This window comes from Gymnoscopelus braueri (genome assembly GCF_963280865.1).
Source record: "Gymnoscopelus braueri genome assembly, chromosome: 18".
NCBI lineage: Eukaryota > Metazoa > Chordata > Actinopteri > Myctophiformes > Myctophidae > Gymnoscopelus > Gymnoscopelus braueri.
Genome location: NC_137618.1, coordinates 8,488,703 through 8,514,403, shown reverse-complemented (window position 1 = coordinate 8,514,403; position 25,701 = coordinate 8,488,703). Strand labels below are relative to the sequence as shown.

At 42.8% G+C, this 25,701-nt stretch overlaps 1 protein-coding gene across 1 annotated transcript in view; it reads left to right on the top strand.

Moving 5' to 3' along the window:
- Positions 1 to 25,701, top strand: part of LOC308073539 (titin-like) — a 248,000-nt gene that overhangs the window by 24,675 nt on the left and 197,624 nt on the right. Inside the window, exons 11-39 of the mRNA XM_080412477.1 lie at positions 567 to 626; positions 1,057 to 1,315; positions 1,510 to 1,579; positions 1,870 to 2,082; positions 2,591 to 2,733; positions 2,854 to 3,008; positions 3,465 to 3,692; positions 4,447 to 4,691; positions 5,227 to 5,459; positions 5,989 to 6,153; positions 6,790 to 6,958; positions 7,438 to 9,119; positions 9,536 to 9,817; positions 10,530 to 10,796; positions 11,480 to 11,752; positions 13,077 to 13,340; positions 14,009 to 14,269; positions 15,141 to 15,401; positions 16,107 to 16,370; positions 17,012 to 17,272; positions 17,927 to 18,187; positions 18,381 to 18,641; positions 19,192 to 19,339; positions 19,853 to 20,021; positions 20,113 to 20,344; positions 20,937 to 21,221; positions 21,384 to 21,509; positions 22,009 to 22,197; positions 24,665 to 24,697. Of these exons, the coding sequence (XP_080268603.1) occupies positions 567 to 626; positions 1,057 to 1,315; positions 1,510 to 1,579; positions 1,870 to 2,082; positions 2,591 to 2,733; positions 2,854 to 3,008; positions 3,465 to 3,692; positions 4,447 to 4,691; positions 5,227 to 5,459; positions 5,989 to 6,153; positions 6,790 to 6,958; positions 7,438 to 9,119; positions 9,536 to 9,817; positions 10,530 to 10,796; positions 11,480 to 11,752; positions 13,077 to 13,340; positions 14,009 to 14,269; positions 15,141 to 15,401; positions 16,107 to 16,370; positions 17,012 to 17,272; positions 17,927 to 18,187; positions 18,381 to 18,641; positions 19,192 to 19,339; positions 19,853 to 20,021; positions 20,113 to 20,344; positions 20,937 to 21,221; positions 21,384 to 21,509; positions 22,009 to 22,197; positions 24,665 to 24,697 (7,459 nt within the window). The remainder of the gene's footprint in view (positions 1 to 566; positions 627 to 1,056; positions 1,316 to 1,509; positions 1,580 to 1,869; positions 2,083 to 2,590; positions 2,734 to 2,853; positions 3,009 to 3,464; positions 3,693 to 4,446; positions 4,692 to 5,226; positions 5,460 to 5,988; positions 6,154 to 6,789; positions 6,959 to 7,437; positions 9,120 to 9,535; positions 9,818 to 10,529; positions 10,797 to 11,479; positions 11,753 to 13,076; positions 13,341 to 14,008; positions 14,270 to 15,140; positions 15,402 to 16,106; positions 16,371 to 17,011; positions 17,273 to 17,926; positions 18,188 to 18,380; positions 18,642 to 19,191; positions 19,340 to 19,852; positions 20,022 to 20,112; positions 20,345 to 20,936; positions 21,222 to 21,383; positions 21,510 to 22,008; positions 22,198 to 24,664; positions 24,698 to 25,701) is intronic.

The window sequence follows — 25,701 nt, the reverse complement described above, 5'->3', positions numbered from 1 at the left end:
TAGAACTGCTATTTTTGACGAATTAGAAGAGAAACACCCCCAAATACATATATTAATTTGGCATGAAAATGTTTGAGAATCACTGGTTTATGCTACTGGACTGGTACGACTGTAAACCCTTGGGCCCGACTGCGTGCTTCCCTCTTCACTTCCCGTTTAACACTGGCGTGGACTTCCCACCTGCGTGCTTATTGGTCAAAAGCACCCCTTCACCGTAACGCCACACCCAATCAAGCAAGCGCCTTGTAAAATCAGAGCTTACCCGTCCTCTTGTCTTGAAGACGCACCCCACCTGACTCCTTCATGCCCTCCCATCCTTGTCTCTGTGGTTTTCTTCATTCACCTCATGGTTCTCCTTCCATCATGGCTGTTGTCTGGTCCTCCTGAGCAGGGTTGTAATCTGCTTCTAACTGGCTTCCACATCTTCATCCTCACTGGAGAAGCAGAGGTGTTGCGCTGTGTTTCGTGGCTTCAACGTCTTTCACCCTCACTGGAGAAGGAGAGGTGTTACACGGCTTTTTGTGTTTTGTGTTGAGATGTGTGACCCTTTGCTCATGTTTCTACAGGAGGCTGCCGCCGTTCCTGCACCAGCCCAAGAGCCCGTTGTTCCTCCTACGCTTACTGCTGTGAGTTTTATGCTTTTGGATTTATAGGGATACAAATGTAACCAAATGGACCATTACGGGTCCTTCTGGTTCCACTCTCAGAGTTGAATTAAATTAAAATGTATGCGGTTGTATATTTGTTAGGTTTTATTGGTGTTTTATTTTTTATTTAGTTTGTAATTGTTGCAAATAATTATCTTGTCCCTTTTTTGTTGTTTTTGTATTGCTCGTCTTGGCCAGGTCTCACTTGTAATTGGGGTCTCAAACCTCTATGTGACTCCCCTGGTTATTAAATAAAGGTTACAATACAACAACACAATAAGTTAACACAGGAGTTTATAGTGTAGATTGGGGTGCCATCGATAAAAAAAGATGTGGTTTTGTTGGCCTAATGCATATCAAACTGGCCACCCTTTCCTTTCTCACACGTGGAACATGTCTGTCCTCACAGGGCTTGAAGAACACAAACGTCACGGAGGGCGAGTCGGTGACCCTGGAGTGTCAGATCTCCGGTCACCCCACCCCCGTCATCATGTGGTTCAGAGAGGACTACAAGATCGAGAGCTCGATCGACTTCCAGATCACCTACGAGAGCAGCTATGCCCGTCTGGTGATCCGCGAGGCGTTCGCAGAGGACAGCGGACGCTTCACCTGCACAGCCACCAGCGAGGCTGGAACCATCAGCACCAGCTGCTTCCTGCTGGTCAAAAGTAAGTGGAACTGAGTTCATTTTCATGTTGACCAACTGTGTAGTAATGATTTAGTCTAAATAAGCTAATAGAAAATGTGTGTTATTCAACTTAAAAATACAGACACAAACTTTTCTCATTTCTAATTAAAGATATTGTAAGTAATACGTTTGTTGATTGATATGTTTTCTAACAATTACTATGCTTCCTTCTAGTTTCAGAAGAACTTGAAAGTAGAGAAGAAACTGCTTCATATACTGAAGCTGTAATGACACAACAGACAACGTGAGTTTGAATGTCATGATATCACGTAAATACCCAATGTTGAAGAATCTTTGGTTAAAGTTATACTGTAACTAAACAAACTGTCACTTCCAGTAGCTAGCACAACATTTGATCAAGGTATAGATTTCAAATGTACATTTATCATGGTGCTGGATGATTCAGAAATTATAATCATAATCATATAGTAATCCTATTAACAAAAACAACAACAAAAACAGTCCACGCTATAAATTAAAATCTAGTTAAAACAACCTGAATATCCTGGCGCTGATTTGAAATATGCCTTTTAGAATTGCTGCTGAGACAAAGACAGAGACGGTGATGCCCACATCGCCAGTGACAGAGGTAACAGGAGAGCCAGCTGCCCCTTTCTTCCTCAAGACGCCCCTCCCACAGAAGTTGGTGGAGGGAGGAAGTGTGGTCTTCGACTGCCAGATCGGAGGAAGCCCCACACCTCACATTATCTGGAAGAAGAGTGGGATCCCACTCACTACAGGATACAGGTACACTATAGTCACAAGGCACACTGGCATTAGGCTGCTAAATAGTGTTTATATATTATAGTTAATATAGTTGAATATGTTTATAACTACTCCCCCCGCAGACAATCAGGCTTGTGAATGATCAGTCCAGGGAAAAACTAAACTAAAGCCGGGAAACGGTCTAACCTTGAAACCTTGTATCTTCATATTTCAACTTGTAATATGTTTTTGGTAAATTAATGCCCTACTTTGTTGTTCAAGAAGTTCATGCAAAAGTACAGAAACTAGCCGATCGACAAGCTCACAGCCTGTAGATTGTCTATTTTGGAAAAAGTGAAAGTGGTTAAATCTGTCTATGGTTTATTTATTATTTAGCCAACCAATAAAAAATATTTTAAAAATACAGTAAAGTAAGTTTTGGACATACAAGGTTTCCACTCTACAGTGACGATAGACTTAATTATTTTGGTCACTTTGTTGAACACGTGATTGATCTCCGGTTCCATGGATTATCTCCTCTGTCCATTAGATACAAAGTTGCCTACAATCAGGAGACTGGAGCGTGCAGGATGGAGATCTCCATGACCTTCGCTGACGACGCAGGAGAGTACTCCATCTTCATCAAGAACCAGCATGGAGAAGTCTCAGCCTCAGCCACTCTGATGGAAGAAGGTACATCACTTGAGTTTGATCAAAGGAAACATGGGACTTAGCACTCAGCACCCATTTTCAACCTTATCTTGTTTTTATGCGTCCTCATCAAAGCCGTTTGTGGTGCTTTTGTGTTTGCAGAGGAGTATGAAACATACATGAAGCAGTTTGACGTGACGTACAAATCTGAAGTGACGACGACGGTGGTCCAAGAGCCTCCTCCTGTGACCATCACCCAGTATCAGATGGACCAGAGGAGGGTCACCACCCCCGCCATGAGCTACATTTCAGAAGCGGTAATGTTTAACCACTAAAACCCTTTTATACTTACTGAAGGGGGCCACATGGTGTACCTGCACTCTCACCAGTCGTATACTGTAAACGCCATCACTCAAATAGCCCATAATAGTCACAAATGTAATAATAAAGGAAAAAATATTATTCAGTGTACCATTTACATTTTTATTTCAAATGCATTTAGTTCTTATATTAACTTTATAAACTTAAATACAAATACATTGGATATAAACAAAATACAATGCAATAAAAAAAGGCCAGTTAGTGCACAAATCTTTTGCTCCCAACGAATGCATGGTTTGAATCCGCCATCTTGTCTCTCATCTCTCTCTGCCCATGTTTTTTTGTATTTAAAATAAAAATAAAGCTTAACATGTCAAAATACCAGCTAACAGCTCATGAAACTTTAATTCTAAAACGTTTTTTTTCCTCTCCCCCTTCTTTTATCCACCCAGGAATTCCACATATCTGCCTTTGAGCAGAGGATCATCCAAGAGATTGAACTACGTATCATGATGATCAGCTACACAGAGATCATCACAGAAGACAGAGAAGTGGCCGTTATGGTGTCGGAACACGAGGCCATGCAGCCCGGCTTCGACACTCCCGTCAAACACTACAGGATCCTGGAGGGGATGGGCGTCACCTTCCACTGCAAGGTGGCAGGAGTCCCACTGCCCAAGGTGACCTTTGGCCTTAACCTCTTTCAACCTGGCGTCCCACCTTTTTGTTTCAAAATAGCAAACAATGCGTAGCTTTGCGGGCATTCGTCGCACGATATGTGGCTTAACCCAACTCTGCCTTAAGGTTCCATACCATGTTGACTTCCATATAGTGCAATAGCTTTTATTCATCTGTTCATTCACACGATATAGGAATGCAGTAAAAAATAGATTAGTATTACATTACATGTCACCTCTTGGTCCTCCCAGCCTGTATGAAGAATCTATAGCAAATAGCAAAGATATGTTGTGCATTTACACATGTAGCAGGTATGTACTTGAGGATAGACATAAGGTGCAGGCTAAAAAAAATAGCAGGTACAGCACTGGAACGGTATCTTAAAAAATAAAATAAAAAATTATCCCACGATATTGTAACCCCATTTTTTACACCCAGTGCCAATTATCTATGTAATCCTGGGCACTACCTTCCCTCTGCCAACCTAGGGAGGCCAGGGCCGAGCTCATGCCTCCTTCAATGCATGAGAGCCAACTGACCTTCTTGTCACCTGACAGGGGAGAGGTTCCCTGGTTGGACGTAGCGCGTGGAAGGAACACGTTATTCCAACCAGTTCCTTTCCCCTCCATCAGGCGCCCCGGCTGGCCAGGGGGAGGCAGTATAGTGACCAGGATTACTGCATGTTTTTGTGAGGCTACCTACCCTAGGAGACACGTATCTTAATGGTATCTTAAAGCAATGTTTTTTTTCCCCCAGATTGCCTGGTACAAAGATGGCAACCGTCTGATTCCCGGTGGCCGTTACCAGATGGAGGTTCTTCAGGATGGCAGGGCCAGTCTGCGTCTGCCCGTGGTGCTGCCAGAGGACGAGGGCGTTTACACCGCCTTCGCCAGCAACATGAAGGGAAACTCCGTCAGCTCTGGAAAGCTGTACGTGGAGCCCTCTGGAATGGCAACACCTCGGGGCTACACACCCCAGCCAGGGGCCATGCAAAGACTCAGGTATTTCATACATGTACTGTAGTCTAGTGTGGATACATAATTCCTGGTAATGGTTATAGATGGTGTGAGTGATTTTTATTTGTGTTAAATAGCTCTATAGTCCCATACCAGCCATTGCTATAGAGTGTTTGCTCAGTAACAGGGGTGTGTCTCCCTGTCTCCCCGGCACTTTAGTAAACAGAACGTACATTTTCAGGTCCAGATACCGATTTAATCCAATCAGGAGAGAGAACTCATATAGGAAATGATAAGTGAAATTGGAAGTGATTAAACAAATTGGAACACTATAATATTGAAGCTGATAAATGGGTTCTGTCTCTTGATTGGATGAAATTGGCGACCCTCCTGAAAATGTATTTAGTGTTTACTAATCCCTGATAATGATTACTATCACAATATAGAACTTAAGCCTTTTAGCAAAAAACTTTTAGTTACAATGATAATAATAATAATACTAATAATACAAGTTGTCACTTAAGTATCTTTTAGAGTTATAAAACCTTTGATGTTGATGTTTTGTGTGTTTTTTTCTCAGGTCCGCATCTCCTCGCTCCCTGAGTCGCTCACCTGGTCGTTCTTCTAGTCGCTCTCCGGGAGTTTCTCCGTCTCGTAGGCTTGATGACCTAGACGAGGCTCAGCTGGAGAGACTCTACAAGCCTGTGTTCGTCCTGAAGCCGACCTCAGTCAAGTGCGCTGAGGGCCAGACTTCCAGATTTGACCTGAAGGTTGTTGGTAGACCCATGCCTGAAACATACTGGTTCCACAATGGTACGAAAACTCCTCTGCTCTAAAACTAGGGCTGGGCAATTAACGAAAATGTATTGAAACCGACATTTAGAACCTCTCACTGACATATGTCGGTCAATCGAATAATCTTAATTAAATACAAATACAATTATATTATTAATAACGAATCAACACGAAAAAAATCTAAAATATTTGTTATAATTGACTAAATCGAGTGGTCTGGTTAACCACTCAATGGTGGTGTGTTATTATTTTCACTATTTATGAAAATGTGTTATTTTATTGAATGCAGCATAGTTTTGTAATCGATTAAATCAATTAGTTTGATTAACTGTTGCACCCATAATGTTTACAGTAACAGTCAGTTCATAGAACTATGAGGGCAGTGTAAAAAACAAATCGTTCATTAACCGTAGTCGAGGCAAACGTTTGAAATAACATTGATTTGAAGTCATATGGCCCAGCCCTGATCAAAACTCATGTGTCTGCCATTATGTGCCTTTAACCAACCACCCTGTTAAAAAAAAAACATATTTCCTCTTCTTCTCAGGACAACAAGTGGGCAATGATTTCACCCACAAGATAGTGATTAAAGAAGATGGAACTCAGTCTCTGATCATAGTTCCAGCCATGCCCAAAGACTCTGGAGAGTGGACGGTCGTAGCTCAGAACAGAGCTGGAAAGTCCTCTGTCACCCTGACTCTGACTGTTGAAGGTAAGACTATTATCCCAGACGTGACATGGATTTCAAGACAATTTGTTTACAGTGGTGGAATTTGTTTACAGTGGTGTAAAGTAACTAAGTACATTTACTCAGTACTGTACCTAAGTACAATTTCCAGGTGCTTTTATTTACTTAAGTCCTTCCATTTCTTGATACTTTATACTTCTGCTCCACTATGTCTCAGGATCAAATGTTGTACTTTTTACTCCATTACGTTTATTTGACAGCTTTAGTTATTAGTTTCTTTACCGATTTTAGATGATTAATAATTAATCAAATGACTAATGAAAATTCTTCTAAGTTTTTCAAATTTAGCAGATCTACAAGCTCATAACACACAGCAATGCGACGCGTTGTGAGCTTGTACATCGTCTATTTTCGAATAGACGGTTTACGATGAATAATTATAGTCTAATAACAAGATATGCTGTCTATGATTCGGAAACATTATGCATACTTTTACTATTGCAACTGTATTCTGATGCTAATAGTTTATTACTTTGAGTTGAAGCATTTTTACACTGAGATATTGTTACTTTTACTAACAGTAAGTCATAAAATCTGAGTACTTCTTCCACCACACGTTTGTTTGTGTCTTAACTGGTAATACGTGTGACCTGTCTACAGCTAGAGAAAGCGTGGCACGACCTCAGTTTATGGAGAAACTGAAGAACATCACCGTGAAGCAGGGCACTCTGGTAGAGTTGGCTGTCAAGGCCATAGGAAACCCCCTGCCTGACATTGTCTGGCTGAAGAACAGCGATATTATCACCCCACAGAAGTACCCACATATCAAGTATGTGCTTTATGCTTTTGGCTGTGAATGAATGATATTGTCCTGACATTTTCAGTAGTGCAGTGGTTTTCAACCTTTTTCATGCCAAGGACCCCTAAATTGATATACATTTGACCGCGGAACCCCACCTGAAAATGTTTTGTGCCAGGGACCCCCAGAAGCAAAGATTTGAAATGTAATGTAATGTAAATATATTCAAAGATTTGCACACATTTTCAAGATTTTTCAAAAATAGCAGATCTACAAGCTCATAGCGCGGCACTCGGTGCCGCGCTATGAGCTTGTATATCTGCTATTTTTGAATAGCCAAAGCTAAGTGGTTAAAAATGATTGTGACGCTATTAATTAATTTCGCTGGGGACCCCCTGGTACCCCCCCAAGGACCACTGGTGGTCCCCGGACCACTGGTTAAAAACCACTGTAGTAGTGTAACAAAAAGTCTAAATATCCATATTAATTTTGTGAAATGCCTATTTCAGGATTGAAGGCATTAAAGGAGAGGCCAAATTCCAGATCCCTTCGCCTTCACCAGCCGACAGCGCCTGGTACACAGCTACAGCCATCAACAGGGCTGGAAGAGATACCACCCGATGCAGAATCAACATTGAGGCGGACTTTGCCGTGCCTCAGGCCGAGAAGAGGCTCGTCATTCCCAGAGGAACCTACAAGGCCAAAGAGATCGCACCTCCAGAGCTGGAACCCCTGCATCAGCGTTATGGTCAGGAGCAGTGGGAGGAGGGAGACCTCTACGACAAAGAGAAGCAACAGAAACCATCCTTCAAGAAGAAGCTGACCTCTGTCAGAATGAAGCGCTTCGGTCCAGCTCATTTCGAGTGCAGGTTGACGCCCATTGGCGACCCCACACTGCTAGTTGAGTGGCTGCACGACGGCAAACCCCTTGAAGCTGCTAACAGGCTGCGCATGGTCAATGAATTTGGCTACTGCAGTCTTGACTATGAGGGCGCTTATGCCAGAGACAGTGGCGTCGTCACCTGCAGAGCTACCAACAAGTATGGAGTTGACCAGACCTCAGCCACCCTGATTGTCAAGGACGAGAAGGGCCTTGTAGAGGACACACAGCTTCCCGAGGGCAGGAGAGGGCATGAGATTGAACGCATGGCTCATGAAGGAGGACCGGCAGGAGTTTCGATGGACGAGGAAACTGAGAAGTCCAAACCTGAAATTGTCCTGGTTCCCGAACCAGCCAGAGTGCTGGAAGGTGGAGTCGCAAGATTCCGTTGCAGAGTGACCGGCTATCCAACACCGAAGGTTAACTGGTACATCAATGGACAACTTATTCGCAAGAGCAAGAGATACAGACTTCATTATGACGGCATTTACTACCTGGAGATTGTAGATATCAAGTCCTATGATGCTGGAGAGGTTAGGGTTGTAGCTGAAAGCAACATCGGTGTTTCTGAGCACATTGTGAAGCTGGAGATCCAGCAGAGGGAGGATGACTTCAGGTCCATCCTTCGCCGCGCTCCCGAGGCTAAGCCCGCAGACACCACGGATACTGGTCTCAGCTTCGACATCGTAAAGGTCGACAAGCCCCGCGAGTCGTCAGCGGACAGGGAAGTGGTCATGCTGAGGAAGACCCAGAAAGTCACCCACGAGAAGACATCGGAGGAGTCAGACGAGCTGAAGGGCAAGTTCAAGCGCAGGACAGAGGAAGGCTTTTACGAGTCCATATCTGCCGTTGAATCCAAGTCTCGCAGGAGGGACGAATCTTACGAAGAGCTGCTGAAGAAGACCAAGGAGGACCTGCTTCATCGCCAGAGATTGCAGGAAGAGGCTGAGAGGAAAAGGCTGGAGGAAGAGGGAAAACTCACCATACCGACTTTCAAACCGGACAGGATCCAGCTTTCCCCCAGCATGGAGGCTCCGAAAATCCTGGAACGCATCACCAGCAACACCGTGGCTCCCATGGACGAGGTTCGCTTCAGGATCAGGGTGGTCGGCAGACCCGAGCCCGTGTGCATGTGGTACAAGAACGGCGTCGAGCTGGAGAAGACGGACCGTATTTACTGGTACTGGCCCGAAGACCATGTGTGTGAGTTGGTGATCAGAGATGTCAGGGTGGAGGACTCTGCCAGCATCATGGTCAAAGCCATGAACGTTGCCGGAGAGGCGTCCAGCCATGCCTTCCTGTTGGTCCAAGGTATGTTCACTTTATGACTATACAGTATGCAGGGTTTACTCCCTTTTTTAATATACTGTTTTTAAAGTGATGCTTAAGAAAATGAAGGCTCTATTTATTTGTTTTAACCACTTAAACCTTATATACTTAGCCAGGAGAACCCAGGCCCCCTTCTTTTTTTGACTATACTAAATACCTTCACCGAAAATAGCCAATCTACAAGCTTATAGATCTGTTATTTTCACAACATTTTCACCCCAGAATAGGGGGTTATTTACATTAGCTTTAGCCGTATAAGCTTGTCTTAAATTAGATGCACAGACTGACTGACTGACCTAAAGAGATAGCTAAAGACATCATAGATATATACTATGAAACATAAAAAGCACAACGTGTCAATGCCAATTATGTCAAATTTTTTCTCTCCTTCCTCGTAGGTAAAACAGCTATTAGCTTCACGCAGAACTTGGAAGACGTAAATGTCAAGGAGAAGGCCTCCTTGGCCACCTTTGAGTGCGAAACCAACGAGCCTTTTGTCAAGGTCAAATGGCTAAAGAAAGGCATGGAGATCTACACCGGGGACAAATACAGGATGCACTCAGACAGAAAGGTTCACTTCCTGTCTGTGCTGGTCATCGACCTGAAGGACGACGCAGAATACAGCTGTGTGGTTCTGGATGACGATAGCATCAAATCAACTGCAAGACTTAACGTAGAAGGTAATCTTTTTTTTTTTAATCAACTCTACGTTTTGTCTAGATACAATTTACAATTGGCATTTAGCAGACTCTCTTAATCCAGAGCGATTTACACGAGGTAATACATCAAATGCATAGACATAGTACTCTAGGATCATAGGTAAACCAAGAACCTATCATCAGTCTAAACAGTATAATATCAAAATAATCTATAATCTGTGCATTGAAACTTTGTCTATACTGTTATATACTGTACATAACATGCTATCTAGATCAGTGGTTTTCAAAAAATGTCATGCCAAGGATCCCCAAATTACGTATTTGGCTGCAGACCTCCATCTGAAAATATTTTGTGCCATAGAGGTTTTGTATAGTGAAAATGTTTTTAAAAAATATTCCAATCTACAAGCAATACATAATGTTATAACAATAATAATGTTATACTTAAAAACAAAACAAAAAATACTGGAAATAGCCTATCTACAAGTTGTGAGCTTTTTTCTTTATTTTTTTCTAGCAGATTCATTTATATACATGAACGGAAATGGATGATTATGCAAAAAATAACCGTGATAATTCAAATAATTTCGATCAGGCGATTATGTAATAATTGTGACAACAGGGCTAACAGTAGGTCTCGACGTGCCTGTTGTATTTGACTGCATAATGTACAGTAGGTAATAGTGTGGAACTGTAATTCTCAACCTTCTCTCTTTCCCCCGTGAACGTCCAGGCGCTGCGTTGGAGATGACCAAGAGCATGGAGGACATTGAGGTTCCAGAGACCTACTCTGGAGAGTTTGAGGTGGAGCTGTCCCGGGAGGACGCCGAGGGCACCTGGTACTTTGGGGACAAGGAGCTCTCTCAGAGCGCCAAGTACGTCATGTCCTCTCGCCGCGGGAGACACAGTCTGTCCGTCAAGGAGGTGAAGAAGGAGGACCAGGGGAAATACACCTTTGTGTGTGGAGACATGAGGAGCAGCGCCGCCCTGAAGATGAAAGGTGAGAAAGCTAAATATAGGCTCTATAAGTGATTTGGGCCGCCTCCTCCTTCCTTACTTCCCACACAGGTTTTTACCAATTATGCTAATGAAGGCTTTGTTCCTTGTTCCATTTGGAGGTCCTTGACATTAAAAAGTTTGAGCACCACTGATATAGCAACATACGTTTTTCAGAAATCTAGATAGACACTTTATTGTCTTTGCGGAAATTCATTTTGTACCAAGCAGCCATCAGGATACAAACAAAATCACAAAACATAGACAGATCACACAATACATTGACAGTGCTACACAGCTCCTCTCTTACAGAGTGAAAACTAGAAAAGGCTACAAGTCATGATTCAAGAGGCATCACATATTAAATTTTATGCCCAGAACTGAGATGGGGCCTGTTTGTTCAGGAGTCCTATACTTGTAGGGACAAATGATCTTGAAGCCCTAAAGGTGGTATTGACTGTGTAACGGGTGCGTTCCATCCCTAGCAATAGCTTTCCACTTCCTAAGCACCCGGGTCTCATACATTGCTGCCACACTCTCAAGTCGTACCCTAGTTATCTTGCTGGACACGTTGATGATTTTATACCTGTTATAACCTACAGTATAACTTGTTAGGATTTAGAAGACATTTGTAGATGCGTTCCCGGATTGAACGGGTTAACAAAACATTGTGTCTGTATGTTTCAGTGCGCCCCGTGACCCTGCTGCAGCCTCTGACCGACCTGACGGTCTGCGAGGGAGACATCGCTCAGATGGAGGTCAAGTTCTCCCAGGAGAACATCGAAGGAACCTGGCTGAAGAACGGCCAGGCCATCACCTCCTCGGACCGCGTGCACATCGTCATCGACAAGCAGGTCCACAAGCTGCTGGTGGAGAACGTGAACCGAGAGGACGCCGCGTCCTACTCCTTCGTCGTTCCCGTCCAGGACATCTCCACCTCTGGAAAACTCGGCGTTCAGAGTAAGTCGACGTGTTGGACTCGTCTGATGGCGATGTGAACTCTGCAGTGTTGATAGATAAAATAGATAGATAGATGGATGGCAAAGAAGTACAGTAGGTACATGAGAATAACATCCCAAAAATACACCCTCAAACTAACTAACTGCTGGGCTATAGCAAGCGATAATGGATGGTGAGCAGGTCATTGTCGAGAAATAAACCCAGAGAGGGTGACTAGACGGGTTAGCTACAGGTGATAGCAGCGGCCATTATTGAAAATAGCAGACTTCTGAATTCTGTGATTGACCAATCAGAATAAAGCGTTCAACCAAGCCATGTAATAGATAATTATAACTACCTACTACCTAATAGTTAAGAAACATACAGGACAAGAATTCCTTTAAGTCAGTGGTTCTCAACCAGTGGTCCGGGGACCACCAGTGGTCCTTGCGGAGTTTCCAAGTGGTCCCCAGCTAAATGACTGAGAGTTGGTAACCAAATGGACCCTTATAGTTATTAACTCTTAAGAGAGTCAAATGAAACCAAATGGACCCTTACAGGTCCATTTGGTTTCAGTTTACGACCTCAAGAGTTAAATGATTGTTAAACATCTGCGTTACTTAATTTACAAGAAGTCTACACAATTCGAGAATGGAGAAGGATGTGTTATTTTGGCAAAATGTTATCCAACGATAACAAAATATTCAAAGTTTTGGGGTCTGAGAGGCTAAATCTCATCAAACGGTGGTTCCGTGGCTCAAATAATGAACCTTGATATGAAAAGGGTTGAAAAACCACTGCTCTTAAGTGATGAGACGGACATAATGCATCAACATTTGACCACACGTCTCGTGCAAACGTTGTCTATGTATTCTAGCTCAGGGTTCTTCAACGTTTTTCAGGCCAAGGACCCCTTAGCCGAGAGAGAGATGAAGCAGGGACCCCCACTACATATTGTATAAAATTGTGTTGCAGATTAAACTTTTTTCATAGATTTCATAGATAGCTGGATCCATGTTAATGTGTATTTTCAGACAGTTAACCTTTTAAACCCTCAATATTCAGTCAACTTGACCGTTGGCTCTGTACTTGGTCCGCTCTTTTTCCCTCTACATGACTCTCCGAAAATAGCCGATCTACAAGCTCACAACGCCTCGCAGCGCGAGGCGTTGTGAGCTTGTAGATCTGCTATTTTCGGCTAATGTTCCGCGCCACACAGATTTTGGCGGACCCCCTGTAGTAACTCTGAGGGCCCCCTAGGGGTCCCGGACCCCCTGTTGAAGACCCCTGTTCTAGCATGTTGTTTTCTGTGATCTAATGTTTCTTCAACATCGTCTCCGTTCAGCCATCGACATCGTGGTGGCGCTGAAGGACGTCAGTGCCGTCGAGGGCACCAAAGCCGTGCTGGAGGCCAAGATCTCCGCCCAGGACATCAAGTCCATGAAGTGGTACTGCAAGGACAAGCTCCTGGTGGCCAGCGACAGGATCCAGTTTGTGACCAAAGGCACCAAGCAGCGCCTGGTGTACAGCAGGGCCTTCGCCTCCGACGAGGGCCGCCACAAGCTGATGGTGGGCAAGGTGGAGTCCAGCTGCAACCTGACCGTTGAGAGTAAGATGTTTTTACTGAAATCTACCAGCAGTTTTTCCTCAAACACGCCCATAATTCTTTTACATTATAAATTGTTCGAGTTTAGTGTTTATTTTTTAACCCATTCAGTGCCAGAAAAAAACATTGTCTATAGCCGCCAGTGCCAGCGATTTTCGAGTGTTTTCACTCACCTTTGAAAAAATATTATTCTTCACAACGATCGACCCGCCAATCGCTTTAAAAGACGTAGGGGGGTCTCGTAGACTCGGGGGGGGGGGAGAATTGTGCGGCCACGATCGTCCATTCCATAGATATGGGCATTTGAATGAGGAGTGGTTTTCCCCCGAGACAACAGAAAGCATAGAAAAAGGCTTTTTCTTTTTTTTTCTCACGGAAGTGGACCTGGTGTTTTTTTTTTATCACACACAAAACATGTCTTTGGCACTGAATGAGTTAATAGCAGATCTACAAGCTTGTGTTGATGCTATACTATATAGTAGTATAGTATATATATATTGATGCTATATTTACTAATTTAGCTGGGTATTTATTGTTATTACTCCCAAAATCGGTTTGCCATGGACCCAACCTATATGTGCATTTCCAAATTACGTTTACAAGAGAAACGTTGGATTTTGTCACGATGGCTCATTATCCTCATGAACCCAATGTCCGTTTTGTCTTTCCAGAGGTGCGCATTGTGAGGAAAATGGAGGACAAGGTGTGCTCCGAGTCTCAGAACGTGACCTTCGAGGTGGAGGTTTCTCACCCCGGCATCGATCCTCTCTGGACCCTCAAGGGCCAGCCGCTGAAGGCCGGTCCCAGGTACAAGATGGAGACCAAAGGGAAGGTTCACACCCTGACCATCGTCAACACCATGAAGGACGAAGAGGGCCAGTACACCTTCCACGCCGGAGAGCAGACCTCCAGCGCCATGCTCACCGTTTCCGGTACGTTTTAACACCGTGTATCGTTGCTGTCGGGGCGGGCAGAAACCTCGTATCTCCGTGTTTAAACTTATTAGGATTTTGGGGGAAAAAATATAGTGCCCTACACTTCATTGTGCAACAATGTTGTGCCTTTAGCTAAAAGTAGCTTTTTTTCCCTCTTTGCAATTCTTTTAAAAATAGCTAGAATTGCTGATCTACAAGCTCACAAGCTCTGCAATCATGTTGCTTTGTAAGCTTGTAGATCGGCTGTTTTAGTGTTTAAGTGTCTGTGTTTTTTTTTAAATATACTGTAAATATTGAACCAATGAAACGTATTAACAAGAGCTTGTGACAAAAAACTAAAATAACTGCGTTGGATCAAAAAAATTATAGTGTAATGTAAAAAAAAAAGAAGCTAGATATGATTGAAAAATGCCAAAAAGAAAATCTGTATAATTCCACTTAACCCATTGAGACCTGAAGCCGATTCTACATGTCTCCTAAATCTCAACAGTTTTCTGAAAAACGTATGTTTCTATATCAGTGGTGCTCAATATTTTTCATGTCAAGGACCCCCAAAATTATATGTATTTGGCCGCGGACCCCCATCAAAATATTTTGTTCCAGGGACCCCCCAGAAGCAAAGATTTGAGTACAAATGTTCGCTTTAAAAATATATATATTCAAAGATTTGCACACATTTTCAAGATTTTTTAAAAATAGCAGATCTACAAGCTCGTAGCGCGGCACTCGGTGCCGCGCTATGAGCTTGTATATCTGCTATTTTTTAATAGGCCAAAGTGTAAAATATTGCTTTTTAGCTCAAATAAAAAAATGACACAGTTCCAGGTCTTAATGAAATGAGCAATTCTCCTTTTTTTTCTACCACTAGGTGGTGCTGTCACACGGCCCTTAAAGGACGTGACGGTGGCAGAGTCCCAGACGGCGCTGCTGGAGTGTGAGGTGGCCAACGCCAAAGCGGAGGGTCACTGGCTGAAGGACAACCAGATGGTGGACTTCAATGACAACGTGGAGAGTCAGGTAGACGGAGCGGTCCGACGCCTGGTCATCCGCATCACCAGACCCCAGGACGTGGGAGAGTACACCTACCAGGTGGCTACGTCCAAGACCTCAGCCAACCTCAGGGTGGAGGGTACGTATTGGACCGCTTACTCTCCTATATATATATTTTTTTTTACTGCATTCTTGAGTAAAAAAATCGGAACGAAGGACATTAGGGCTGCATTTTATAAATCGCTACATACATCAACGAATTGACACGAGAATTAGTCTGAGTAACTGCTTAAGCACTTTTTTACATCGCGCTGCAATGCATTGTGAGCTTTAGGCCTGTCACAATGATTACATAATCGTCTAATCGCAATTATTTGAGATGATCAAATTATTTAGCATAATCGTCGAGTCGTAAAAAAACAAACAGACATAGCAGATCTACAAGCTTACAACGTGTCACTTTGTGACGCGTTGTAAGCTTGTAAATCATCTATTTCCGCTATTGAAAAAAATAATAAGTATGACATTATTAAATATGTCAGTAATTTCTTTGAATATTTAAGTTATTTGTCATATCTTCCCTGTCCAATGTTGGATTACGAAGCCTTAAAGGCAATCTGAAATTAAATTTATATTCATATGTTCCAATGTATGAATCGTTATTCGCAATTATTTGTATGACAATTAATCGTCTACTTAAATTTGTATTTGTGACGGCCCTAGTGAGCTTGTTGATCAGCAATTCTTTGGCTAAACGTTCCCCTCAGAATATGGACGCATGGGGTTCAAGTGGTTTAGTTCTATTATTACCGTATCGATCTAAAAAACTTTCGTTCCTTTGCAGCTGTGAAGGTGAAGAAGACGCTGAAGAACCAGACGGTGACGGAGACCCAGGCGGTGTCGTTCAGCCTGGAGCTGACCCACGCGGACGTGAAGGGAGCGCAGTGGATCAAGAACGGCGTGGAGCTCCGCACCGGAGACAAGTACGAGGTGACCTCGGAGGGCGTCGTCCACACCCTGAAGATCAAGAGCTGCAACACCGCCGACGAGTCCGTCTACTCCTTCAAACTGGGCAAGCTGTCCGCCAGCGCCAGGCTCAACGTGGAGAGTGAGTACTGTTACATATCATATTGTTGTCGCTGTCGGGCAGAAACCTCTTATCTCCATATTCTAACTTTGTGTTTTTTTGGGGTAAATTAACGCCCTACCACAGACAGCGTCACACAAAAGCATCAAAAGTAGCAGATCTACAAGATCTGGCGTTTTGACCTTGTGGTTTTATTCTATGAATAAGCTTGACTTAGCTTGAATTTTTGATAGATTTTGCGTATTTCTCTTCTCATCAGATCTTTTCTTAGTTTTGAAAACTGTTGAAGGAGCATTAATCACAGAGATTGAGAATCAGTCGAACTCATTAAGTGTGTTTTAGGTTTAAAGGAGTAGTTCACCAATAAATATATATATTTTTTCCTATCGATTAGTCACCCCATGGAGACTTGAATTCATGGATAGTTTTTTTGTTTTTGTCGCATTCAATAAGCGGTTCCGGTAGGAGATACAAAGGAGACCCTTTGAGTCTCCTACCGGAACCGCTGCTGGTCATCAAATTATTGGCTTAGGAATCCTTTAAAAAGGATATAAGATAAAAGTAGTGAAGTAACTTTCTGGGAACTTAAAAATGTGTTCAATCTAGCTGTGTCACAGTGAAAGCGCTCAAACCTCTGCTCTATGAATCTTGTTTTAAAATAGCTATCAAGATTGTGAAGAAGATAAAGGACGTGACGTCGCTGCTGGACGCCACGGCGTCCTTTGAGCTGAGCCTGTCTCACGACGACGTGCCCGTCAAGTGGATGTTCAACAACGTGGAGCTGAAGCCCAGCGACAAGGTTAAGATCCAGTGTGAGAGGAAGGCCCACAAGCTGACCATCCAGAAGGTGGACAGCAGCAGTGCAGGAGAGTACACCGCTGTGGTGGGACACCTGCAGTGCAGCGCCGTGCTCATGGTGGAGGGTAAGGATTCTTTTTTTTATTTTTTATTTTTTTTACTGTTTTATAATCTGATCAGTCACTTTTTTCGGCTTATTTATATAATGAAATTAGTTCTATAAATGAGTTGATTAGTTGATTTTTAATAGTTTTTTTGATCTGATTAATTTAAACAGTTTTTTTTTATTGTAAGCACAATCTTGCCCCCCATGTAAAGTGTCTTTGGGTACTTAAAAAAGCGTTATATAATACATTTGAGATATTATTAGTATTATTATTGTTTTTATATGAACCATAAAAATTACAAACCTAAACCTATTTATATATATTGTTTGAACATTTCTGGAAAAGATTGGAATATTTTGGTAAAACTTCAACATTTTATTACAGCAATGCATTGATAATAAAAGGAAAATGTACTTCGTAAGTCATACTTTTGAACACATAAGTATTTACTTGGTAAATCTACTAGTAGTTTTAAAAGCAAGTACTCCAGTACTTTTAACTCAAGTACAAATTCGACTGAGCAACTCTCTCTTGTAGTTGAGTAATATTTGACTAGGAGTATATATACTTTGTTAACCACTGCTCCCAGCACGTCACCTTCTTCACGGCGCCATGACACCTCACCAAAAACATTGTTTCGTAACATTACGTTTTCATTTGATCCTATTCCAGCTCTGCGTGTCACCAAGCCTTTGAAGGACGTGTCGGTCCCAGAGACCCACGTGGCCACGTTCGAGTGTGAAACGTCCCATTTCAACGTGCCGTCCACCTGGCTGAAGAACGGAGTGGAGATCGAGATGAGCGAGAAGTTCAGGATCGTGGTCCAGGGCAAACTTCACCAGCTGAAGATCATGAACACAAGCAGGGAGGACTCTGCAGAATACACCTTTATCTGTGGAAACGACAGAGTGTCTGCAACGCTCACTGTCAGCCGTAAGTTCACCAACTAAGCACATTCGGTTCCTAACTAAAATGAGTAACCCCCTTAAGGACCCCTGGAGGTCCCAGGCGTCTAAAGCATTGAGAACCAATGCTTTAGGGCAAATTTGCCCAAATCCCAAACCAGCGACATCTGGAGGCACAGCATTCAATAGGTCACCAAATTTGTGCGCTTCTCTCCACACAGCTCTCCTGATCACCTCCATGCTGAAAGACCTGAACGCCAAGGAGAAAGACACCATCACGTTCGAGGTGAACGTCAACTACGAGAGCATCACCTACAAGTGGCTGAAGAACGGCGTGGAGATCAAGTCGTCGGACAGGTGCCAGGTCCGCAGCAAGCAGCTCACGCACTCGCTCACCATCAGAAACGTGCACTTCGGTGACGGAGGGGAGTACAAGTTCGTGGCCGGCGCCGCCGCGTCGTCAGCTAGCCTTTACGTCGAAGGTGAGAAATTGTTTTACGAATCGACACAACTTTATCCTTGCAAAGTCAGTTAATGTATCATTGGTCACATTTATTTAACCCATTTAAACCGGGAAAGTATCTGTGTCATTTTAGATTTCTTTGGCTTTTAAAAAATAGCAGATGTACAAGCTCATAGTGCGGTACAGAGTGCCGCGCTATGAGCTTGTAGATCTGCTATTTTTGAAAAATCGTGAAAATGTGAACATTTGTAAAATATTTTGTTCCAGGGACCTGGAAAAAATATATGTATTCAAAGATTTGCACAATATTTTCAAAAAATTTCAAAAATAGCAGATCTACAAGCTCGTAGTGCGGAACTCGGTACCCCGCTACGAGGTTGTATATCTGCTATTTTTTAATATCCCAAAGGCAAAAAATCTAAAATGACAGTATGCGTTCCGGGTTAATTTATGTCTTACCTATCTATCTAGCCAATGTTTACATAAGTGATTGATAGTGTATGTTTTTGTAGAGGATGTGAAATTAGTTTTGACATGTATTTTTTCTGTTGTTGTTTTTTCCGTCGCAGCTCGTTTGATTGAATTCACCAAGAAAATTAAAGACATCAAGATCACGGAGAAGAAGAAGGCTATTTTTGAATGTGAGGTTTCTGAGCCCAACATGCAGGTGATGTGGATGAAAGATGGACAGGAACTGGACCTATCTGAAAAAGAAAGGTGAAGCAGGGCACACTTCATACTTACATCATACATGTTGTATTGTGGCTGTTGAGTGGAAACCTTGAATGTCCAAAACCATAACTTTTCAGGAAATAGGAAAGGAATAACGTGTGTTCCAATGGATCTAATGTAGTTATTATTTATTATTTATTCTTGTTAATACTTTTCGTCGGTTAAATATTTATAAAACCCACAGACACACTTAACCGATTTCACTTTCAAGCTTGTAGATGGGCTATTTTGGCTGCTCCTGTGTAACACTCTATACAGTACGTTGAAGTATGGCATTAATTTACAAAAAACTAAAACTAAAAGTTTAAATATTGGTTTAAGGTTTCTGCACGACAATATAATTGAAATGAATGAGAAAATGTATGTTTTTGGTGTGTATTTCTCTATTTGGATTGCGTAACAGTTTGTTCCCTCTTGCACACAACTCACACTTCTAAAGCAGAGCTTCTATCATAAATGAAACGTTTTTTTGAACCAGCGTGACGCTTTTGTTCACAGGTTCGTCGTGACAACAGAGAAGTTCTTGCACAGGCTGATGATCCAGACCGTCCGCTTGTCGGACGCCGGGGAATATTCGGTGGTGGCCGGCGCCAGCGTGTCCAAGGCTCAGCTGATTGTCGAGGGAAGAGACATCAGGATCTCTGAACCCGCAGAGAGGGAAATCACTGTGAGAAACATTTAGTTTCATTAGACTTAGTTGACTTTTCGATATCGAGGTGTTTTTCGTACTATAACAAGTGTATAAACTTCACTTCTAGGTTGTCGAGAAACAGAGAGCGACCTTTGAGTTTGAGGTGAACGAGGATGATGTGGAGGGTCGCTGGATGAGGAACGGAGTGGAGATCCAGTTCTCGGTGGAGGAGAGGTTCAACTACGTGAACGTCAGGAAGATGCACCGTCTCACCATCTCCGAGACCTACAGGAGCGATGCTGGAGAATACACCTTCATCGCTGGAAAGAACCGCAGCACCATGAACCTGCGTGTCAACAGTAAGTCACATCCACCTTACCTCAGATCAGTTACTATGACTAATAACTAATCAGTTTAGCTATAAAACGGCTATTGACGAAGACCATTAAATGGAATGTTTGAGGAATGAGATTCACCCTCTACCTATGACGTTACGTTTTTTTAATGTAATTGTCATGTGACATAGCCTCTCTCTGGAGTGAAGTTATGGTATGTCCTCATATTGACTAATTATCTTTTAAATATATTCCACTAAACCAAACTCAACTCAAATATTCTTCATCTACATTAGAACAATTATTGGTAGTCGTTTAGCTCAGTGGTTCTCAACCAGTGGTCTAAATCTCATCAAATGGTGGTTCTGTGGCTCAAATCCCTAATAAATAATGGACCTTGATATGAAAAGGGTTGAAAACCACTGGTTTAGCTTACTTGCAACACGTAACAGTTTCAAAAAGGCTAAAATTACTCTATTAATGTCAGTTTCAAATACATTGATAAGAAATGTTTCATCTCAGTTATTTTATTCATCGAAAAGAGAGAAAGCATTAACTTATGTTGGTGATTTGTGTCTCTCTCTCTCTCTCTCTCTCTCTCTCTCTCTCTCTCCAGTCCCTGAACCTCCTCAGATCATCCAGCACATGGAGCCTCAGTCTGTGGAGGCTGGGAAACCAGCCCGCTTCTCCGTGCAGGTGACTGGGATTCCACAGCCTCAGGTGTTCTGGTACAAGAACTCCCAGGCTTTGGCTCCCGGCTTCAAAGTCAAGTTCCTTCACGACGGGAACGAGCACACGCTGCTCCTGATCGAGGTTTTCCCAGAAGACGCAGCCGTCTACAACTGTGAGGCCAAGAACGATTATGGCACAGCGACAAGCACAGCATCCCTCAACGTGGAAGGTACGGTATATACTGTAGAACTAAAAGTGTTTAGCAGAGACTTGTTTGGACAGGGTAGGTGGTTAACTGTATGTTTCTTTGTGTGTGTGTGTGTTTGTGTGTGTGTGTGTGTGTGTGCGTGCGTGACTGTGTGTGTGTGTGTGTGTGTGTGTGTGTTTTCAGTGTCTGAGGTGGTGTCTCCAGACACCGCTGTTCCCATGACCCCTCCAGTCGTCATCTCTTCCATCGCCGACACCTCCGCCAAAGAGGGCGAGTCTGCCCGCTTCCAGTGCCGTGTCCGCGGAGACGGTAACTATACGCGACCTTTTATATGCTATGCTCATCCAAACCGTATTTTTATACGTTAGATTAAACAGTTTAAAAACCTAGCGTCCCTATTCTCTGGGGTCAAACATTTGGCGAAAATAGCCGACCTACAAGCTCACAAGGTTTTAAGTGGTTAAATGTAGTCTAAATGATATTTTTTTTCGTGACCAGAACATGTATTTTCTGTTTAATAAAGAGCTGGATAGACTTTGGAGAGCCGTGTTACTGAACAAACACTCTATAGCAGTGATTACTATCAGAATATATAGCATAGCTATTTAATGCTTATTTTAACCAAAGAATATCAGTTACACCCCCTTTTGCTACTCTAAAGCTGAATTTAAACTGTTGATGCATCAGCCTATGAATAAACTAAAACACAATAAGAGACATGAAATATCAAAACAACAAATTACTTTCAGTTTTTGTCTGTGTTTTTTATCCAATATTTGACCGCTTTGTTTACGTCTCTGCTCTCCAGACGTGAAGATCAGCTGGTACCACGGGCAGAAGGAAGTGAAGCAGTCCGACGCCTGCAGGATCTCGCAGTTTGACGACAGCTGTCAGCTGGAGATCAACAGGGTTTACCCCGAGGACGAGGGACAGTACACCTGCATGGCCGAGAACAAGTCGGGCACCGTGTCCTGCGCCGCTATGCTCCGAATGGAGGGTGAGTGTCACTGGTGTCAACGCGGTCTAACGATGCATCTACCGTGTTCTCTGCTCTTGACAGTGTGTTCTCTGCTATGAGTCGATGTAGGGCTGGGCGATATATCCATATTAATCATCATATCCTTTATTTAAACCAGGTAAAATTCTCATTGTGATTAAAAATCTCGTTTTCGAAGAGTGACCCGGGCCAAGAGAGCACCGTGAGACTCTGTTACAACAATAGCATGCAAACAATACAAAACAATACAAGTATCACACACTGCAAACGAGAGCACACAATATCCAGTTCTAGCGCAAAATCAGAGTCAAGAACTAAAATGGTTCCAGATATATAGCCACGTGCAACAGCTGACAAATTTAAAAGCAATCACATGTGTCAATAGTACTCATATCTCCATCTTTATTATATTGATATGAGATTAGATATTGCCTGGGATTTTGGATATCGTAAAATCGTGACTTTTATCCCCATATCGCCCAGCCCTAAGTCGACGTATTGGTACGCCACGACGCTGAAGGCCCACAAACATTGCTTCCTTTCAGGGACAAAACATGCCATGGACATCTCCATCGCCAGTCTAAAGAAACCCTCTATTGGCCAAAAGCCCACGTTCTCCCACCCCATAACGAGCTGCAGCGTGGTGCACGGGGAGGTGGCTAGGTTTCACGCTTGCGTGGCCAGCACCACGCCCACGCCACAGATCAGCTGGTTTCACGACCAGCGGCCCGTGCAGCCCTCAAAGAACGTGGTGTTTCACTTCGATGAGACCACGAACACGGCCACGCTGATCATAGTGGACGCGTTCTCTGAGCACGCCGGCCAGTACACGTGCAGGGCCTCCAACAGTGCCGGGGAGGCGGCGTGCTCTGCTACGCTGACCGTAACCAAACATGAAGGTAAAACTTCTGGATCCCCCTCCTCCTCCTCCTCCTCCACCAGTCACACCCTTTACCCACCAGAACTAAACGAGGCTCCTCTCTGAACCCATCATCCCTCGTTCCTTATATGGTCGCTGTCACTGTGGAAACCTTGTATGTCCAAAACTGAGACTTTACAGGATTTTTTTTTTAAAGCTAAGGAAAAAAATCTTCTAATGTAGACTTAACAACTTTCAATGTTTCCATAATCGCGAAAGTAGAAGATCTACAAGCTCCACAACGCGACACGTTGTGAGCTCGTAGATCGTCTATTTCCGCCACTTTTGCATGATGAAGTAGGGCATTAATAAGAAGTTGAAATATGGAGATACAAGGTTTCTGCCCGACAGCAACGATATTCACTTCCAGCACTCCTCCTTTAGGTTCACTTCCAGCTGACAAACTGCACCATCCATCCTTGTCTGAGGTTCTGTGAGCCGTACTAATGTCACGAGCACCATTGTTCGACAGAACGTCATCTTCTCTTCTCCACCGCAGTTCTTCTCTTTGTACTCTACAGCAGTGCTTTTCAAACTGGCTGTGCCCATGGCACACCTCTGTACTCATGGCCAAAAGGGCAGATCTGCAAGCTTACATTGTGTCGCATCGTGACACGTTATGAGCTTGTAGAGCTGCTATTTATATTTATATTTGAAAGTTTGTGGAAAATGGTAAATGATAAATAAAATCAAAATCAAAATAGGGAATAGTTGAAAGTAATTTAAAAATATATACTGTATAATATATAGTATAGAATTTGCATCTGTATTGGGGAATGATTGTGCAGTAGTAAATATAACAACAATTCATAACTTTCTGTATAGTTATGAATAACTTCCAAGGCACACCTTGACTTGTGTCATGGCACAGTGTCTGAGAAGCACTGCTCTGTACGTATTAAACCTCCACCCTCCCATCCATGTTCTCCTCTCTCCACTGGAGCACTGCTCTGTACGTATTAAATCTCCACCCTCCATCCATGTTCTCCTCTCTCCACTGGGGGGCACTGCTCTGTACGTATTAAACCTCCACCCTCCATCCATGTTCTCCTCTCTCCACTGGGGGAGTCCATTTGACTCCCCAGGTGATGCCAGTCTCTGGACCTTGCATGAAACTCACCTTATACCCTCTTTCCTCCCTGACAGAAGCCCCTCAGCTTTGTTTTATTGATCTCCACCTTTCCGAAACTCTATTATTTGTCTAGATTGTTTTGGTTGTTGACCGAATTTCCTGGTTTCTTGATATTCTGCATTCCTAGTGGGTTGTCATGATACAGGAGACCTTGTATGTCCAAAACAATTACAATTGTCAGGAAATGGGGAAAAACAAACCTGTGTAATGGATTGAATTATGGACATACAAGATTTCCGCCCGACAGCGACAATATGACGTTATTGGTCTACAGGTTTAAAGTCTGTTCATAAGGAATACTGTCCTGTAAGCAGGAGATTGCAGGTTCGATACCCAGGCGTGTGTGCTCCTTCAGTGGCTCCTCTAAGCTTTCTTTCCACACTGTTCTAATGGGATCTCTCTTCTTTCTTTCACAGGGACTCAAGCCAAAATAGCGGAAGAAGTCAAAGGTAGGCATGACACATTTTATTATTAGTATTATTAGTATTAGTATTAGTATTATTATTATTACATACAGTACACAAATCATAACCATTTTCAACATATGTCTGGAAAGGAACAGTCCAACCAAATATTTCCTTTTGGAAGTAGTCTATTAATGACTAACATTGTAATCCAAGCCTTTGCGTCTTAAAAGAAAGTTTCCATTAGTGATTTATGAATGACTAAAACAGAGGGGAAATTATTACGGGAATGGCATTGACCATGAGTGTTTGGATTATGCTTTACCAGTTACTTTAGACCACTCTCAGGGAATTAAAAACACTTTATTTGGTTGAACTGACCCTTTAACAAAAATCTTAATGACCAGAATGCATGTCATATCTGTACCATATTTGTGATGAAGAATTGTGATTCTGTATTATTGAATATGCTGTATTGTTGAGAATATGCCATCATTTCTCTCAGGAGAGCACTGACAGACATGCTTGTACCAATTTTGAAAACTTGAGGTTTGCATCCATCAAAAACTCCTTTTGGCATGATGGAAAACGTGCAGGATGTGTATCTTTTAAAGCTTAAAAGATATGGAAGGAGACACATCTGTTCACTGTTGCACCTGGAACTGATGACTTCCTCCTGCAAAATATTTCTTAGACTGGCTTGCAGATAGTGGGATGTGATTCCTGTGGTTTGCACTCTAAATAACACCAGTAAACTATATTAGTTCGAATAAACGCCTTCTCACTCAATTCTAGAGCTTCTTTATGGGCAAGTTTAAACGATAACAATCTGATGTAAAACATATTGGAGGGCTATGATTCTCATTTGATCGGTGTGTGCATCGTTTGTCCCTCTAAGTCTGAGGATTAGAAAGGGCGTTTATTCTCCTGTCTGCAAGTCAGGTAAGGAATATTATACCCCGAGGCAAAAATCTATACTCTCAAAGAGACGTCAGTTTATTCTGGAAACATTTACTGCTTCTTTAATTCAAAAGTAATTTGTTTTGAAG